At 34.9% G+C, this 19,897-nt stretch overlaps 1 protein-coding gene across 1 annotated transcript in view; it reads right to left on the reverse strand.

The window, feature by feature from the left end:
- acvr2ba (activin A receptor type 2Ba) overlaps positions 1-19,897 on the reverse strand; it is a 52,419-nt gene that overhangs the window by 2,937 nt on the left and 29,585 nt on the right. Inside the window, exons 2-10 of the mRNA XM_077219235.1 lie at positions 17,270-17,477; positions 11,118-11,224; positions 10,331-10,479; positions 9,960-10,103; positions 9,129-9,272; positions 4,780-4,928; positions 4,043-4,157; positions 2,193-2,331; positions 1,328-1,458 (exon numbers count right to left, since the gene is read on the reverse strand). Of these exons, the coding sequence (XP_077075350.1) occupies positions 1,328-1,458; positions 2,193-2,331; positions 4,043-4,157; positions 4,780-4,928; positions 9,129-9,272; positions 9,960-10,103; positions 10,331-10,479; positions 11,118-11,224; positions 17,270-17,477 (1,286 nt within the window). The remainder of the gene's footprint in view (positions 1-1,327; positions 1,459-2,192; positions 2,332-4,042; positions 4,158-4,779; positions 4,929-9,128; positions 9,273-9,959; positions 10,104-10,330; positions 10,480-11,117; positions 11,225-17,269; positions 17,478-19,897) is intronic.

The following is a 19,897-nucleotide window of genomic DNA, read 5'->3' on the forward strand; positions in this document are numbered from 1 at the left end:
CACACACACACACACACGCATGCACGCACGCACGCACACACATCATCTGTTCTGTAGAATTATTACACCTTTATTAAACCTAATTCATGATTTGCACTCGCAAACACACACACACACACACACACGTGCACATACGCATGCACACACACTCGCACATCATCTGTTCTGTAGAATTATTACACATTTATTAAACCTAATGCATGATTTGCACTCACAAACACACACACACACACACACACACGTGCACATACGCATGCACACACACTCGCACATCATCTGTTCTGTAGAATTATTACACCTTTATTAAACCTAATTCATGATTTGCACTCGCAAACACACACACACACACACACACACACACACACACACACACACACACACACACACACACACACACACACACACACACACACACACACACGGGTTAAACATCGCAGCACTGAGAACATCGTCTGTTCTGTAGAAGACTTCTGTACAATTATTACACCTTTATTAAACCTAATTCATGATTTGCACTCGCAAACACACACACACACACACACACACACACACACACACACACACGTGCACACGCACATCATCTGTTTTGTAAAATTATTACACTTTTATTGATAAACCTAATGCATGATTTGCAGTCACACACACACACACACGGGTTAAACATCGCAGCACTGAGAACATCGTCTGTTCCGTAGAAGACTTCTGAAGAATTATTACAGGGCCAATTTTAAGTACATTACAAAATACATAATTAAATTTGTAATAAAACAAAATGAAATAAAAAGCACATTTATTCATTTGTTTGGTGATCTAATCAATAATTAAATGATTTTTATGTTTTATTAAAAATGTGATTATGTATTTATCGATTTATTTAAATTGCATAGCATAAAATGTATTTAATTTAATTGAGTAGTTTGACCTTCCATACACACACACACACACACACTTTATTTAAAATACGAAACAGTTATATAAAATGGTGAATATATTTTAAATATTGTTTTACTGTATTTTTCTTCTTTCAAAAATATTTTTAAAAATTGTATTATTAAAAGTATTTTTTAATTGGTATGTTTTTTGTTATGATTGAGTTCTGGTTATGTTTATCATCTTTTTGTAAGAATAATAAAAGAAGATGTGACAATCTCATAAGTGCTCGTTTACAGAATTCGATCACATTTTGTGTGCAAATGCACTGAAACTCGTGGCATGAACATGTAAAGATAATGCTTCTGTATTCTCCAGAGAGAGAAACCGCACGAACACACACACACACACACACACACACACACACACACACACACACACACACACACTCACTCACCGGATGCTTGAACCAGCAGTCTTTAAACACCGGCCGCATCTTTTTATGCACCACCACATCCTGAAGATCCTCGAGCGACGGATGCTGGCCGATCTCCTCCTCAAACGGCAGCATGTACTCGTCTACAGGACCTGAGGGAGCACACCACACTCGTGATATACGGTCAACCAACACTTATTCAGACGCCTTCAACACTTCTCATATTATCACAGTTTATTCGCTATAGTTCACTAATATGACAAGAACTCAAGAGTTATTAAATCAGTTGATATTTCACTGGTTTTGAATTATGAATTATGTTGAATATCTGTCAGCTGTTAAATTTAACTACACAATTAGATAATACCAGTTTAGCTCAACCAATCACCAAGCAATGCTTCATGTTGTTCAGTCTGTGGTGTAAAAAGGTGCATTAGCAATTAAAGAAAAAACACTTCAGCAAAACATGGTCAGCTCAAAGTGTTCGAATCATGTTTGGTCCCAAATTTGCATAAATTTTACTGGTAGTCACTGTATGAAGAATTTTTGGGTATAATATGTCACAATTTACTTCATTTTGAACTATAATGTCCTCCACCCTCTAGTAAAAAAAATATTTAAAAAAAAGATATCTGGTGTCTGAATAATTTTGGGTTTGACGCAAGAAAAAGTCAAGTCACTTTAAAGTGGGCGGAGCTTAGAGGCTCAGAACCGACTCTGATTGGTCAGGTGCGATGGTGACACTTATTGACAATAAACTTCGTCATCATTGTTGGAAAGCAATTTTTAAAATACATTTTTATGGATTTTCTCTTATGTTACAGAACATAATTTTATGCTGGTGAAGTGTGAACGAGTGTGTATGAGTGTGTATGAGTGTGCTCACCATCAGAGGCTTTGCATCGGGACACCAGCTCCCAGAGCACCAGCCCCATGGCGTACATGTCTATCCTCAGAAACGCATCCCGCTGGAAGTTAATCGCTCCCTCCAGAACCTCCGGCGCCATGTACCTCCGCGTGCCGACCTGACGGATTACAACACGATCAACTTCACAGAACAAGCCCTTATTATGCGGTTTATAATTTTGTTTTTGGAGATATGTTTACATGCATCCAAGGTCAAAAAACACATTTGTTTTCTCATAATATACACTGCAGCATCATCCCTTTTCTCACAGTCTGTTGTGATTGGTCTACTCTGCTCTGATTGGTCAGATGATCTCAGTCTGTTGTGATTGGTCTGCTCTGATTGGTCAGATGACCCAGTCTGTTGTGATTGGTCTACTCTGCTCTGATTGGTCAGTTGATCCAGTCTGTTGTGATTGGTCTGCTCTGATTGGTCAGATGACCCAGTCTGTTGTGATTGCTCTACTCTGCTCTGATTGGTCAATTGATCCAGTCTGTTGTGATTGGTCTGCTCTGATTGGTCAGATGACCCAGTCTGTTGTGATTAGTCTACTCTGCTCTGATTGGTCAGATGATCCAGTCGGTTGTGATTGGTCTACTCTGCTCTGATTGGTCAGATGATTCAGTCTGTTGTGATTGGTCTACTCTGCTCTGATCGGTCAGATGACCCAGTCTGTTGTGATTGGTCTACTCTGCTCTGATTGGTCAGTTGATCCAGTCTGTTGTGATTGGTCTGCTCTGATTGGTCAGATGACCCAGTCTGTTGTGATTGCTCTACTCTGCTCTGATTGGTCAGATGATCCAGTCGGTTGTGATTGGTCTACTCTGCTCTGATTGGTCAGATGATTCAGTCTGTTGTGATTGGTCTACTCTGCTCTGATTGGTCATATGACCCAGTCTGTTGTGATTGGTCTGCTCTGATCGGTCAGATGACCCAGTCTGTTGTGATTGGTCTACTCTGCTCTGATTGGTCATATGACCCAGTCTGTTGTGATTGGTCTACTCTGCTCTGATCGGTCAGATGACCCAGTCTGTTGTGATTGGTCTACTCTGCTCTGATTGGTCATATGACCCAGTCTGTTGTGATTGGTCTACTCTGCTCTGATCGGTCAGGTGACCCAGTCTGTTGTGATTGGTCTACTCTGCTCTGATTGGTCAGATGACCCAGTCTGTTGTGATTGGTCTACTCTGCTCTGATTGGTCATATGACCCAGTCTGTTGTGATTGGTCTACTCTGCTCTGATCGGTCAGATGACCCAGTCTGTTGTGATTGGTCTACTCTGCTCTGATTGGTCATATGACCCAGTCTGTTGTGATTGGTCTACTCTGCTCTGATCGGTCAGGTGACCCAGTCTGTTGTGATTGGTCTGCTCTGCTCTGATTGGTCAGATGACCCAGTCTGTTGTGATTGGTCTACTGATACGAACAGTAACGATGGCGTGGGTTTTACCGGATCAATCTCATCAGTGGATTTGCTTTGTCAGCAGAAAACAGCGTCTTCTCGACACGAACAACACGAACCAAACTCTTCCAGTCTCAGATCAACTACAGTGTTTGAGGAGCAAAGAGACGCTGATCTCCGGCAGCCAATCAAAACCATAGACTGGCATTATGCAAATTAGTTACAAACATGCGTAGATTCGAACAGGAAGTAAGACGGGAATTAAACGACTCGCTTCAGGCAGTTCAGAATCGAATCTTAGTTTTGGGAGACGATAACTTTATCTTTGAAACTTTGCTGACCTTTAACCTTCACAAACAGCTTTATTACACACTAAATGAAAGGCAATATCCCAAAAAAGCATAATAAGGGCGACAGAAGCGTCTCACCTGACCGTGTGTGTCTCCCGGTGGTTTACCGGGCTCAAACCGAACCGCTAACCCAAAGTCCCCAATAACAGCTGTGAGATCGGTCTTCAGCATCACATTCTTACTCTTGAAGTCTCTGTGGAAGATGTTTGAATTATAATGAGCTATTTAAGATAAGAATCTTTATGGTCATTGTATGCACACATACAGGTGAAACTCGAAAATTGAATATCGTGCAAAAGTTCATGTATTTCAGTAATTCAAATTAAAAGGTGAAACTAATATACTTAGTATATATAACTATATACATATGCATTATTATACTTTTCAGAAGGGCCGACATTTCTGTATTTAAAATCCTTTTTTTAAATTGATTTCATGCAATATTCTAATTTTCTGAGATTTTGAATGTAAGGGTTTTCATAAGCTGTAAGCCATAATCATCAAAATTATAACTTTTGCACGATGTTCTAATTTTTCAAGTTTCACCTGTAGTACACATCAACGAAATGAAGTTTGCAGCTCTAAAAAAGACACATAAAACAATAAGTAATGATAAATAACTAGTAGAATAAAATAAACAATATAAATATAATTTAAACAATACACAATATAAACAGTAGTGCAACCACAGGATAGTGTTGTGAGGTATATCAGTATTACAGGCACGTGCATGATTGTAAACACGGTTCATAGTAAAACGGTATATAACCGTATTTGTATGATCTTCTTCATAACAGGTGTGAAGTTAAAGTCACCTGTGTGCAATCGCAGGTTTAGGACCTTCTCCTTTAAACCGTGGGACGTCCTCATGAAGGTACGCCAGACCACAGGCCATGGTTTCTGCGATGTGACACAGATCGCTCCAGCTCAACGTGTTCCCCTTCAGATAGTCCGTCAGCGAACCCTAGGCATCAGAGAAGGAAAACACATCCAAATACTCAAAACTTGCACTAATGCGGAAAATATGAAGTGCAATATTGCAACATAATAATGTTTAAAATTTGATTTAAGGTCCTTGCACACTGAGTCTGAAATTTTCGTGTGCGTTTTTTCGTGTTCGTCTCTGAATTGTCAACACGCCTCTCAGAACGCTTGCTACAGATGCAAAAAACGCAGAAAATCGAACCCGATCCGAATTTTTTTATGTTTTGGACGAGAATTTCGGACTCAGTGTGCAAAGGACCTTTACATTACAAGCTATGAGAATTTCATCAAATGATTTTGCCATATTAATATTAATATTAGCATCTGCACAAAATGTTTGCTCAGTTTGGGCTTCTTATTATAATTGAGCGTTTTTTTCCTTCATATTCTCACTATATCATAATATACGAGCCATAAAATCCAGATATATCATATTCTCACTATATCATAATATACGAGCCATAAAATCCAGATATATCATATTCTCACTATATCATAATATATGAGCCATAAAATCCAGATATATCATATTCTCACTATATCATAATATATGAGCCATAAAATCCAGATATATCATATTCTCACTATATCATAATATATGAGCCATAAAATCCAGATATATCATATTCTCACTATATCATAATATATGAGCCATAAAATCCAGATATATCATATTCTCACTATATCATAATATACGAGCCATAAAATCCTGATATATCATATTCTCACTATATCATAATATATGAGCCATAAAATCCTGATATATCATATTCTCACTATATCATACTATACGAGCCATAAAATCCTTATATATCATATTCTCACTATATCATAATATACGAGCCATAAAAGCCTGATATATCATATTCTCACTATATCATAATATATGAGCCATAAAATCCAGATATATCATATTCTCACTATATCATAATATATGAGCCATAAAATCCAGATATATCATATTCTCACTATATCATACTATACGAGCCATAAAATCCAGATATATCATATTCTCACTATATCATAATATATGAGCCATAAAATCCAGATATATCATATTCTCACTATATCATACTATACGAGCCATAAAATCCAGATATATCATATTCTCACTATATCATAATATATGAGCCATAAAATCCAGATATATCATATTCTCACTATATCATAATATATGAGCCATAAAATCCAGATATATCATATTCTCACTATATCATAATATACGAGCCATAAAATCCAGATATATCATATTCTCACTATATCATAATATACGAGCCATAAAATCCAGATATATCATATTCTCACTATATCATAATATACGAGCCATAAAATCCTGATATATCATATTCTCACTATATCATAATATATGAGCCATAAAATCCAGATATATCATATTCTCACTATATCATAATATATGAGCCATAAAATCCAGATATATCATATTCTCACTATATCATAATATACGAGCCATAAAATCCAGATATATCATATTCTCACTATATCATAATATACGAGCCATAAAATCCAGATATATCATATTCTCACTATATCATAATATACGAGCCATAAAATCCAGATATATCATATTCTCACTATATCATAATATACGAGCCATAAAATCCAGATATATCATATTCTCACTATATCATACGAGCCATAAAATCCTGATATATCATATTCTCACTATATCATAATATACGAGCCATAAAATCCAGATTTATCATATTCTCACTATATCATAATATACGAGCCATAAAATCCAGATATATCATATTCTCACTATATCATAATATACGAGCCATAAAATCCAGATATATCATATTCTCACTATTTCATAATATATGAGCCATAAAATCCAGATATATCATATTCTCACTATATCATAATATACGAGCCATAAAATCCAGATATATCATATTCTCACTATATCATACGAGCCATAAAATCCTGATATATCATATTCTCACTATTTCATAATATACGAGCCATAAAATCCAGATATATCATATTCTCACTATTTCATAATATACGAGCCATAAAATCCAGATATATCATATTCTCACTATATCATAATATACGAGCCATAAAATCCAGATATATCATATTCTCACTATATCATAATATACGAGCCATAAAATCCAGATATATCATATTCTCACTATATCATACGAGCCATAAAATCCTGATATATCATATTCTCACTATATCATAATATACGAGCCATAAAATCCAGATTTATCATATTCTCACTATATCATAATATACGAGCCATAAAATCCAGATATATCATATTCTCACTATATCATAATATACGAGCCATAAAATCCAGATATATCATATTCTCACTATTTCATAATATATGAGCCATAAAATCCAGATATATCATATTCTCACTATATCATAATATACGAGCCATAAAATCCAGATTTATCATATTCTCACTATATCATAATATACGAGCCATAAAATCCAGATATATCATATTCTCACTATATCATAATATACGAGCCATAAAATCCAGATATATCATATTCTCACTATATCATACTATACGAGCCATAAAATCCTGATATATCATATTCTCACTATATCATACTATACGAGCCATAAAATCCAGATATATCATATTCTCACTATATCATACTATACGAGCCATAAAATCCTGATATATCATATTCTCACTATATCATAATATACGAGCCATAAAATCCAGATATATCATATTCTCACTATATCATACTATACGAGCCATAAAATCCTGATATATCATATTCTCACTATATCATAATATACGAGCCATAAAATCCAGATATATCATATTCTCACTATATCATAATATACGAGCCATAAAATCCAGATATATCATATTCTCACTATTTCATAATATATGAGCCATAAAATCCAGATATATCATATTCTCACTATATCATAATATACGAGCCATAAAATCCAGATATATCATATTCTCACTATATCATAATATACGAGCCATAAAATCCAGATATATCATATTCTCACTATATCATACTATACGAGCCATAAAATCCAGATTTATCATATTCTCACTATATCATAATATACGAGCCATAAAATCCAGATATATCATATTCTCACTATATCATACTATACGAGCCATAAAATCCTGATATATCATATTCTCACTATATCATACTATACGAGCCATAAAATCCAGATATATCATATTCTCACTATATCATACTATACGAGCCATAAAATCCTGATATATCATATTCTCACTATATCATAATATACGAGCCATAAAATCCAGATATATCATATTCTCACTATATCATACTATACGAGCCATAAAATCCTGATATATCATATTCTCACTATATCATAATATACGAGCCATAAAATCCAGATATATCATATTCTCACTATATCATAATATACGAGCCATAAAATCCAGATATATCATATTCTCACTATTTCATAATATATGAGCCATAAAATCCAGATATATCATATTCTCACTATATCATAATATACGAGCCATAAAATCCAGATATATCATATTCTCACTATATCATAATATATGAGCCATAAAATCCAGATATATCATATTCTCACTATATCATAATATACGAGCCATAAAATCCAGATATATCATATTCTCACTATATCATACGAGCCATAAAATCCAGATATATCATATTCTCACTATATCATAATATACGAGCCATAAAATCCAGATTTATCATATTCTCACTATATCATAATATACGAGCCATAAAATCCTGATATATCATATTCTCACTATATCATAATATACGAGCCATAAAATCCTGATATATCATATTCTCACTATATCATAATATACGAGCCATAAAATCCAGATATATCATATTCTCACTATATCATAATATACGAGCCATAAAATCCAGATATATCATATTCTCACTATATCATACGAGCCATAAAATCCAGATATATCAATGATAGTAATAAAAAAAAAACACACACGCAAACTTTTTATTTGTTTTTGTCTAAAAGGTTCAATAAACTGTTCCATTTCAAAAAAAAAAAATTAATTTGTCAAGCTTTACTGGGTTAAGTTTCATGCATCAAGTATTCAAATGGCTCAGATGGGGATTTCTGGTGCGTTTTTACCCTGCATATATATTTGTTTAAAGTCTCATGACCTCTGACCCCTCACCCTCTCGTGAAACTCTGTGATGAGCCAGAACTCAGTCTCCAGGTTGCTTCCACGTTTCTCCGCAGCGATGTAGCGCAGGAGGTTATCATGTTTCATGCCTGGCGTAGTGAAAATATCCCACTCGTTCTGCCACGACTGCTTGTCCTGTCCACACACATCGCACATGCATCACATATCATATCATTTTATTTTACGGATGACACAGATTTGATGGTGACTGCCGTCAATGCATGGTTTTGTGAAACTTTAGCTCTGAAAATCTTCACAGCTACATATTTATAAATAAATAGATACTTAAAAATAGTTATAAATAAGTTAATTAAAAATGCATAAATACATAAAATTAAATAAAATCATTAAAATAAATAAATAAACAAACAAACACGGCTACCTTGCATCTATTCTATACAGTAGTATAATATGCATTTAAATATAAATAAATACAAATCAAAACAAATAAAACGTTAAAAAATTCATAATGAATTAATTAAACTAAAGAATAAAAACATGCATTAAAAAATTGAAAAAATTAATACAATCACTAAAATAAAAAAATAATATAAATTAATAAAATTAATAAATAAATCGAATCACAGTTAATGTTTTTGGTGTCACTGTTCAGACTGCATATTCATAAATAAATGCATATTAAAAATTATATATAAATAAATTCATTAAAAAATAAATAACATACATAAAAATAAATAAATGCACTAAAATAAATGAACAGAAATGCAGTTGCTGTATCTTTTCAGCAATAACATGAAACCTTCTGTGACTCTAGTGAGCCAGCTTGCATTTATATAGGCAGAAAACAGAATAAATCTGAACCTGAATGGGGAAAATCTTGACGGCTACATATTCGTTCATCATCTGGGCCTTCCACACGCATCCGAAGCGTCCTCTGGCTTTAACCTCCAGCAGCTGTAGAGGCTTCAGGCCCACCAGCGGTGAAGGAGGAGACGGGCCGGGGTCCTGCAGGACACATTACACACCATCAACATCTCTAACGCCAGAAGCACAGAATGTGTTCACGCATCAACAAAGACATCAAACAATGCAGTCGAAAGCAGCACTAGGTGGCGGCAGAGGACGGGAAACAACACGACACAGGAAATGAACTGTAGCTGTTGAAATCTTTTGGAAGAAGTGTGAGAGATCCGAGTAAAGCTGAGACTCAGATGAGCGCGAGGTGGACCGACCTCGTTGATGTCCACGTGTCCGTAGGGAGGCTTGCGGTGCCGGTACATCCAGAAGGCCAGCAGGAGAGCCGTGGAGAGCATGGTGACGGGCAGCAGAGAGTAAACCAGCACGTTCAGCAGCGACGGGGGGGCAGGAGGAGGCTCGATCACTGCAAACACAGACACAGGCAATCAAAAAATGTAAGGTAAAAATGGAAAAAAGGTATGAAATCGATCAATCAAAAAAACAAAAAAAAATTATTAAATAAAAAAAGTAAAAATAAATAAATACAATGATTATTAAATAAAAAAGTAAAAAATTGATTTAAAATAATAATAATAATAAAATTATATATATAAATGTATATAAATACATAAAGAATAAACAAATTAATAAGTAATAAAAAATGAAAATAAATTCTTAGATTCTAAAAAATACATGCATTCAGTAATGAATAAATAAATAAAAATAAATAAATACAAAAATTATATAAAAATAATACATAAATAAAAATGAATAAAATTCATTAAAAATAAAAATATACATATTATAAATAAATCATAAATTCTAAAAAAGAAAAAAGAAAAATGCATTTTCAATAAACAAATAAATAAAATGTAAAAAAAATAAATAAACACATGATAATTAAATGAATAAATAACTGTCGTGCATTAACATGACCCTCACACACAACAAGTGTCTGTGTCTGTAATGCGTATTGAATGAGGTGAGCATCGAGGATGTGTCTGACACTGAACACATGAAGCGCAGGGTTCGAGTAGCAGAAGTGTGTGTGACGTGTCTCACCGGGTCCGCTGACGTCGGGCAGGTGTGTGAACATCTCGTTGCAGAAGTTTCCTTCACAGCAGCAGAAGAACACCTGAGGGTTTTCCTCAGTGGCCACACACTCCTGTCTGTGACGACGAGACACACACACGAGAGAAAAACATTACATTTCACTCCGCAGAGACAGGAGATTCATCTCCTCTGCACATAAACATCTTATTATAAAGGCTAGAGGCGGATTGGAAGTTCTTCAGCGTTAATGAACAGAGAACAATCTCAAAACCTCCACAAGCATCCAGACAATTATTCATTATTATTATTCAAATAAATAAATTAAATGAAAAAGTCAGTTTATAGATAAATATTTGGCGTTTCTCAATATTTCTTCATTAAATAATAATAATAATAATAATAATAATAATAAAATAAGATTTAATACAATACAGTATATATTTATATGTATATAATTTGCTATGTTTCGCAATATTTATCTATTAAATAATAATAATATAATAAAATAAACTATTTCATGTTATATATAAATAGTACGTATAATGAAAATGACTGAAATGTCTTAATGACCTCGTGAAACGCAAAAAAAAAAATCATAATGTTTAATGGTTTTGTAAATAACCTTAATATGTCAAAAAATACCTTAATTTTCTTTATGCAAAATAATTTTTCTTGTGAATGTGAAATATGGATGAAGAGGTTAACGGCTCATTGTCATACAGAAGTGTAGCAGTTCAGCACAAAATCAACATTTAATTGACACGGGTCAGAAAAGCTGAAATGTGTTACACAAAACACTGACTAAGTTTGTTCTGTGGGGAAACCCAAAGCTTCATTAGTGTGCAGTCTGAGGCCTTTGTTTCCCTCATTGTTGTGTTTCAGAGAGAGCTCATTGACTTCTGCAGGAACGAGAGAGAGAGAGAAAGAGCCAGAGCCGATTGTGCTGACCGAGTGTTTGCTGTCGTTCACAGGATCATGAACACCAGGACAGCCCTGTGCCAGACTCAACAAAAATACATCTGCATATTTTCTGGGATTTACTCGATAACCACAATTAGACGATCTTTTGCTGAGTGTGTTTATTGTGTTGAACGTTGGCAGGTTTAGGACTGACTCCTGAAGTCTTTGATATTCTTCATATTCTGTGTGTTGGTCAGTTCACAGCAGTGACAGAAATCACCTTTTCCAATAAGTTTAAATTGATTTTAACCTTTAAAAGGGCAGTTTTACCTTTATAAAGTATTTTTTCTAATCGTATTACAAGTATGCATCATCTTTTCTGTCAAATTATTACATTTAATCAATAAATTAAATTAGAACAATACACAATAGGGCTGTTGCCAATCGAATTAAATCAGTTTCAACAAAATTCATCTTTGCAGTGCAGAGGAAACTGAGGTGGGTTTCGATGCTTTTACACAGACTGTTTAATGCAGATCAGAGGGACGTGAATGTGTTTAACCTGCTGCTAAAAATGCAGAAATAACGTTTTGATGTTTTAAACATAAACATTGAATATTGATATCTGATTTAAAAAAATGAAAAGATATATTTTAACTGCCAGTAGGTGGCAGCAAGTCACTGTTAATGAGCGAGTCATTGAATCTTTCATTCAACCGATTCATTTAAACAGCTGATTCATTCAGGAACGAAGCATTTGACTGTCTTAATGAGTGAGTCATAAGGCGCGACAGATTTGCGCAAAACTTTTCTCTAAATGTCGACAAAAAACTATTGCGAAATGACATCGTTTCTATTAACCGATGTTATGCGACTAAAACGTCATTTTTTCCTCTCGCGATCAGTCATTTCCAAACATCATGGCGACGGATGTTGGTAGGTTAACGTGTATCCCAGCCGCCGCACTGGCCATTATTATTAATGGAAGGAGATGTGTGTGTGTGTGTGTTATCCAAGCTTTAATGGCAAGGAAAGACCCTTATACTGGGAGCCGCTGGTGTTTCTCACTCATTTCTGCTTCGAGGTCTTGATTGTGGCATTTCTTTGAGGTTTAGAATCCAGTATTCCTGTAATTATTTAGTCTTTTATGAATTCAATAAAGAACAGTGTCTCGTATTCGGTCCAAACACACCGTGTCATCTACGTCAGGTGACCTGAAAATAGGCAAAAATTGTTTCCATTGCAGCTTTGCAAAATATTTCTTTTTCCAATTGCTTGAAAAAACACCACTTGCGAACGTAAAAACTTTTTTGCGATAAATGTGAGTTTTTGCGAAATTGGCGTGTTTTCATTAGGCTATTTTCAATTCGCAATTTGCACAAATTGAAGGGCAATGGAAACGCGGCTATTGAATCATTCATTCAAACGATTCGTTCATTCAGTAATGAAAAACCTCTGTGTGTCACTCAGAGACACAAAAATATCCTGTTTCTTTGTTTAGAACTATTTTCATTGGCCAAATAAAACAAAAACAGGCAATGTTGTGTCTAAAATATAAGTCACTTAACTTATTATTAATTTTCTTGTTTATTGAAATGGAAAATATTTGAAAAATCTGCATAATCAAGGTTATTTATAAAGCTCTTTCAAAACTGCCAATGTGCTGTAAGTAAAAAATACATTGCATAAAAACCATGATAAAAAACTACTATAAATCATAAAACCCAATACCAATAAAAAAGTCTGAAGCTTTTTTAAAAAAAACAATCAACTTTTTATACAACAACCGCTCAGAGTGACAGAGACTATCCTGCTCCAAAAAAATGTATTATAAAGATTATTATAAAATTAGTCTATATATAACTTATGTATTATTATACAACAGAAGCACTGAACTGAGTAATGTTTCTCGACAGCCTCGGATCCCTGTATGGAAATGATCTCGGTTTCTTTCTGTTCTAAAGAGGGAGAGTCTGGATCTATTCTAGTAAATAATACATTATAAATAACAAATAATAATAAATTCAAAAAGTCCAATGTGAGCAAACCTCAAAACCTCCTTTTCACCAGTTCAGCACAGTTTCACAATCTGTTTCTCTAAAATCCCAATTTAGCCGCTGAGATGTAGGGAATTTGAAGCGTTTACCTGGGGCGGTATTTTAAAAGCAAATCCCTGTAGATTAGATAACGCAGGATTGTTGCGGGAATCTTTTTTAAGCAGCCGATACAGAGACTGGCCCACTTTCTCAAACGCAAACGCACAGACTGCTCAGCCAATGAAGTTGTGGAGAGCCATGACCTTCACAACATGAAGCTTGCCCGGAAAAGCAACAGAAATGCCACACACAAAGATTTATCACGTCAGACGGTGTTTGTAGCAATGCAAAACATTATTATTATTATTTTATTTAAATAAGATCACTAGCATAATCTTATTTCTGTAAGATATTTCAAGGGAACTTTGCCTAAAGGCAGGCTGCGTGAAAATAAATATATTATATATATAATAAATAATAACAACAAATAATAAAAAATATATAAAATAAATAAATGCGTACGAATAAAATAAGATGCATTATAAAACAAATTAATAAATAAATACAATTATTATCATCCACTTATTATTAATATTATTATAAATGCATAAATGTATAACCACATAAATAATCTAATAAACAAATAAATCAACTAAAATAAATCTAACATTTGTGTTCATTGAGAGGAAAACATAACTAGATTTTTAATTCACTTGCATTAAACATCAAACATTTCGAATGAATGAATGAATGAATGAATGAATGAATGAATGAATGAATGAATGAATGAATGAATGAATGAATGAATGAATGAATGAATGAATGAATGAATGAATGCGGTTTCTCAATATTTCTCCATTTGCTCTAGAATACCAAAAACAGAGTGAAAATATGTTAATCGAGTGGAAAACAACTAGACATTTAATTCACTTGCATTAAAATAATTTAAATATTAGTTGATTTGCTTTGAAGTTACGACTTGTCAAGTTTAACTAACTAATTAACTAACTAACTAAATGCCGATATTCATATACTGTATATCAGTCTATTCACAATATTTGCTGTTTCTCAATATTTCGCAGTTTGCTCTGAAATGTCTTAATAACTGTGAAATAATGGAGTAAAAAAATCTACGCGACATCTAAAAAAAAATGGTTTGGGTTTAAAAAAATGGGTTGGCTGGGTTTAAATCCACTTGCATTAAACATTTTAAATGCAATTAATTGTACCATTATAACTGGTTTGGCTGAAATAATGACTGGTCAGCTAGTGATTAAATCGATGTTTAAAACATGTTTATTTCTATGAAGCCTCATCAATATCTCCGGGGATCTGCTTCTGAAGTCCTTCACGTTCAGAGACGCTGTAAGTAGGTCAGCGGTGAGATTCACTCAGGACAAACGGAGATTAGAAACATTAAATAATGAGTCTGAACCTGCTCTCAGACCAGAAAACATCCAGAGATTTCCTTCTTAGAAAGAAACAAACGCTCTATTACATGATGATGTAAGACGGCTGCAAAACTTCCTCCGACTTATTCCAATCTAAAGCAGAACCTTTTCATTGCCATGCAAGAGCTGGAAATATAATATGATCTATCTCAACGGCACAATAAAACACAACCCTCCATCAATCACACACAACTCGAAGGTCAGAACCCAATCTTCTCCTTTTACAAACTGAGCTGAATGCAGGACTTCTGAAAAACACCTGAAATAAAGACGATGAGCTTCGGCTGGTAAAACCATGACGACTCTTAAACGTGAAGCTTTGATTAGAGACGTAAAAACTACAGAATCAAACTAGTGCAAAATAACCAGTCAAACAGGAACTCGCTCACATTCGCTTCATCCTCCTTAGAATATTAACAGAATAAAATATATAAAACAAATGAGGACAGGATATAAACAAAGGAATTCATATATCTCGCGAATGTCATTATTAATGAGATTTCTAATACTTTTTGCAATACATGTATATATATATATTGGTATAATTTTTAATTTCAAGCACTTTAACAACTAAACAAAAACGCGTCTATAACAATTTTATTCATTAAAATAATTAAATAAGACATCAAATATACAACTATGTTATGTATATATTATAAAATACATATTATTATTATTATTATCATTATATGATTATATAAAATATAAAACTTTATGTAAATATTATTATTAAATACATCTAAATAATAATGATAATTATTAATATTAACTAATTATATAAAATATATTTAACATTTTACTAATAGCATTAGTATTTTATTATTATTATTATTACTACTATATTACTACTACTACCAATAATAATAATAATAATAATAATAATAAACTAATAATGTTATTGTTTTTATTTTATAGGTATTGAATAATATATAATATAAAACATTGTATAAAGCATTAAATACATTGAAAACAATAAAAATAATAATAAAATAAATAAAATATGAACATTATATAAATATTATGAAATACATGTAAATTAACAAAGATAACTCTTACTATTATAATATAGATATCACAATCACTTTCAGATTTTTTTTTCAGCTGATGAATGATAAATTCACAGCCAATCAGAATCCATCTGACTTTAAGAAGATTGAGCGAAGGATGACAAAACTGCAGCGTTTATAATAAGCATATTATCGTTATAGTCCGCTGGTGTGGACACTAATATAGTTCTTGGTGCGTCCATGCCTTTGAGGTGTGTGTCACATGACTGACCTGTCGCAGCAGTTTGTGTCACATGACTGACCTGTCGTAGCAGTTTGTGTCACATGACTGAGCTGACATAGCAGTTTGTGTCACATGACTGACCTGTCGCAGCAGTTTGTGTCACATGACTGACCTGTCGCAGCAGTTTGTGTCACATGACTGACCTGTCGCAGCAGTTTGTGTCACATGACTGACCTGTCGTAGCAGTTTGTGTCACATGACTGACCTGTCGTAGCAGTTTGTGTCACATAACTGACCTGTCGCAGCAGTTTGTGTCACATGACTGACCTGTCGTAGCAGTTTGTGTCACATGACTGACCTGTCACAGCAGTTTGTGTCACATGACTGACCTGTCACAGCAGTTTGTGTCACATGACTGACCTGTCACAGCAGTTTGTGTCACATGACTGACCTGTCGCAGCAGTTTGTGTCACATGACTGACCTGTCACAGCAGTTTGTGTCACATGACTGACCTGTCGCAGCAGTTTGTGTCACATGACTGACCTGTCGTAGCAGTTGAAGTCGTCTAACCAGCATCCCTTCTTCACCAGCTCGATGTTCCCGGAGTTGTTCCTCCAGGAGGCGTAACAGTGTGAGCGTTTGTCCTTCTCTCCCTCACATCTCTCCACACCACTGCGGTTAGTCTTCTCGATCTCCCAGTTAATGTTGAAGTACAAGCATTCGCGCGTCTCCACCTCTCCATGACTGGGTCCTGTTCAACACAAGAGAACAACAGCATTAAAATTACTGTTCAACACAAGAGAACGACAGACGGTAAAGTTACTGTTCAACACGAGAGAACGACAGACGGTAAAGTTACTGTTCAACACAAGAGAACGACAGACGGTAAAGTTACTGTTCAACACAAGAGAACAACAGACGGTAAAGTTACTGTTCAACACAAGAGAACAACAGACGGTAAAGTTACTGTTCAACACAAGAGAACGACAGACGGTAAAGTTACTGTTCAACACAAGAGAACGACAGACGATAAAATTACTGTTCAACACAAGAGAACAACAGCATTAAAGTTACTGTTCAACACGAGAGAACGACAGACGGTAAAGTTACTGTTCAACACAAGAGAGCGACAGACGGTAAAGTTACTGTTCAACACAAGAGATCGACAGACGGTAAATTTACTGTTCAACACAAGAGATCGACAGACGGTAAAGTTACTGTTCAACACGAGAGAGCGACAGACGGTAAAGTTACTGTTCAACACGAGAGAACGACAGACGGTAAAGTTACTGTTCAACACAAGAGAACGACAGACGGTAAAGTTACTGTTCAACACAAGAGAACGACAGACGGTAAAGTTACTGTTCAACACAAGAGAACGACAGACGGTAAATTTACTGTTCAACACAAGAGATCGACAGACGGTAAATTTACTGTTCAACACAAGAGATCGACAGACGGTAAAGTTACTGTTCAACACAAGAGATCGACAGACGGTAAAGTTACTGTTCAACACAAGAGAACGACAGACTGTAAAGTTACTGTTCAACACAAGAGATCGACAGACGGTAAAGTTACTGTTCAACACAAGAGAACGACAGACGGTAAAGTTACTGTTCAACACAAGAGAACGACAGACTGTAAAGTTACTGTTCAACACAAGAGAACGACAGACGGTAAAGTTACTGTTCAACACAAGAGAACGACAGACGGTAAAGTTACTGTTCAACACAAGAGATCGACAGACGGTAAAGTTACTGTTCAACACAAGAGAACGACAGACGGTAAAGTTACTGTTCAACACAAGAGAACGACAGACGGTAAATTTATTGTTCAACACAAGAGAACGACAGACTGTAAAGTTACTGTTCAACACAAGAGAACGACAGACGGTAAAGTTACTGTTCAACACAAGAGAACGACAGACGGTAAAGTTACTGTTCAACACAAGAGAACGACAGACTGTAAAGTTACTGTTCAACACAAGAGAACGACAGACGGTAAAGTTACTGTTCAACACAAGAGAACGACAGACGGTAAAGTTACTGTTCAACACAAGAGATCGACAGACGGTAAAGTTACTGTTCAACACAAGAGAACGACAGACGGTAAAGTTACTGTTCAACACAAGAGAACGACAGACGGTAAATTTATTGTTCAACACAAGAGAACGACAGACTGTAAAGTTACTGTTCAACACAAGAGAACGACAGACGGTAAAGTTACTGTTCAACACAAGAGAACGACAGACGGTAAAGTTACTGTTCAACACAAGAGAACGACAGACGGTAAAGTTACTGTTCAACACAAGAGATCGACAGACGGTAAAGTTACTGTTCAACACAAGAGATCGACAGACGGTAAAGTTACTGTTCAACACGAGAGAACGACAGACGGTAAAGTTACTGTTCAACACAAGAGATCGACAGACGGTAAAGTTACTGTTCAACACGAGAGAACGACAGACGGTAAAGTTACTGTTCAACACAAGAGAATGACAGACTGTAAAGTTACTGTTCAACACGAGAGAACGACAGACGGTAAAGTTACTGTTCAACACAAGAGAACGACAGACTGTAAAGTTACTGTTCAACACGAGAGAGCGACAGACGGTACAGTTACTGTTCAACACAAGAGAACGACAGACGGTAAAGTTACTGTTCAACACGAGAGAACGACAGACGGTAAAGTTACTGTTCAACACAAGAGAACGACAGACTGTAAAGTTACTGTTCAACACGAGAGAACGACAGACGGTAAAGTTACTGTTCAAAACAAGAGAACGACAGACTGTAAAGTTACTGTTCAACACAAGAGAACGACAGACGGTAAAGTTACTGTTCAACACAAGAGAACGACAGACGGTAAAGTTACTGTTCAACACAAGAGAACGACAGACGGTAAAGTTACTGTTCAACACAAGAGAACGACAGACGGTAAAGTTACTGTTCAACACAAGAGATCGACAGACGGTAAAGTTACTGTTCAACACAAGAGAACGACAGACGGTAAAGTTACTGTTCAACACAAGAGAACGACAGACGGTAAAGTTACTGTTCAACACAAGAGATCGACAGACTGTAAAGTTACTGTTCAACACAAGAGAACGACAGACGGTAAAGTTACTGTTCAACACAAGAGAACGACAGACGGTAAAGTTACTGTTCAACA

The sequence above is a fragment of the Siphateles boraxobius genome, unplaced genomic scaffold (assembly GCF_051911475.1).
Source record: "Siphateles boraxobius isolate OS27281-9 unplaced genomic scaffold, OSU_SipBor_1 12, whole genome shotgun sequence".
In the NCBI taxonomy this organism is placed as follows: Eukaryota; Metazoa; Chordata; class Actinopteri; order Cypriniformes; family Leuciscidae; genus Siphateles; species Siphateles boraxobius.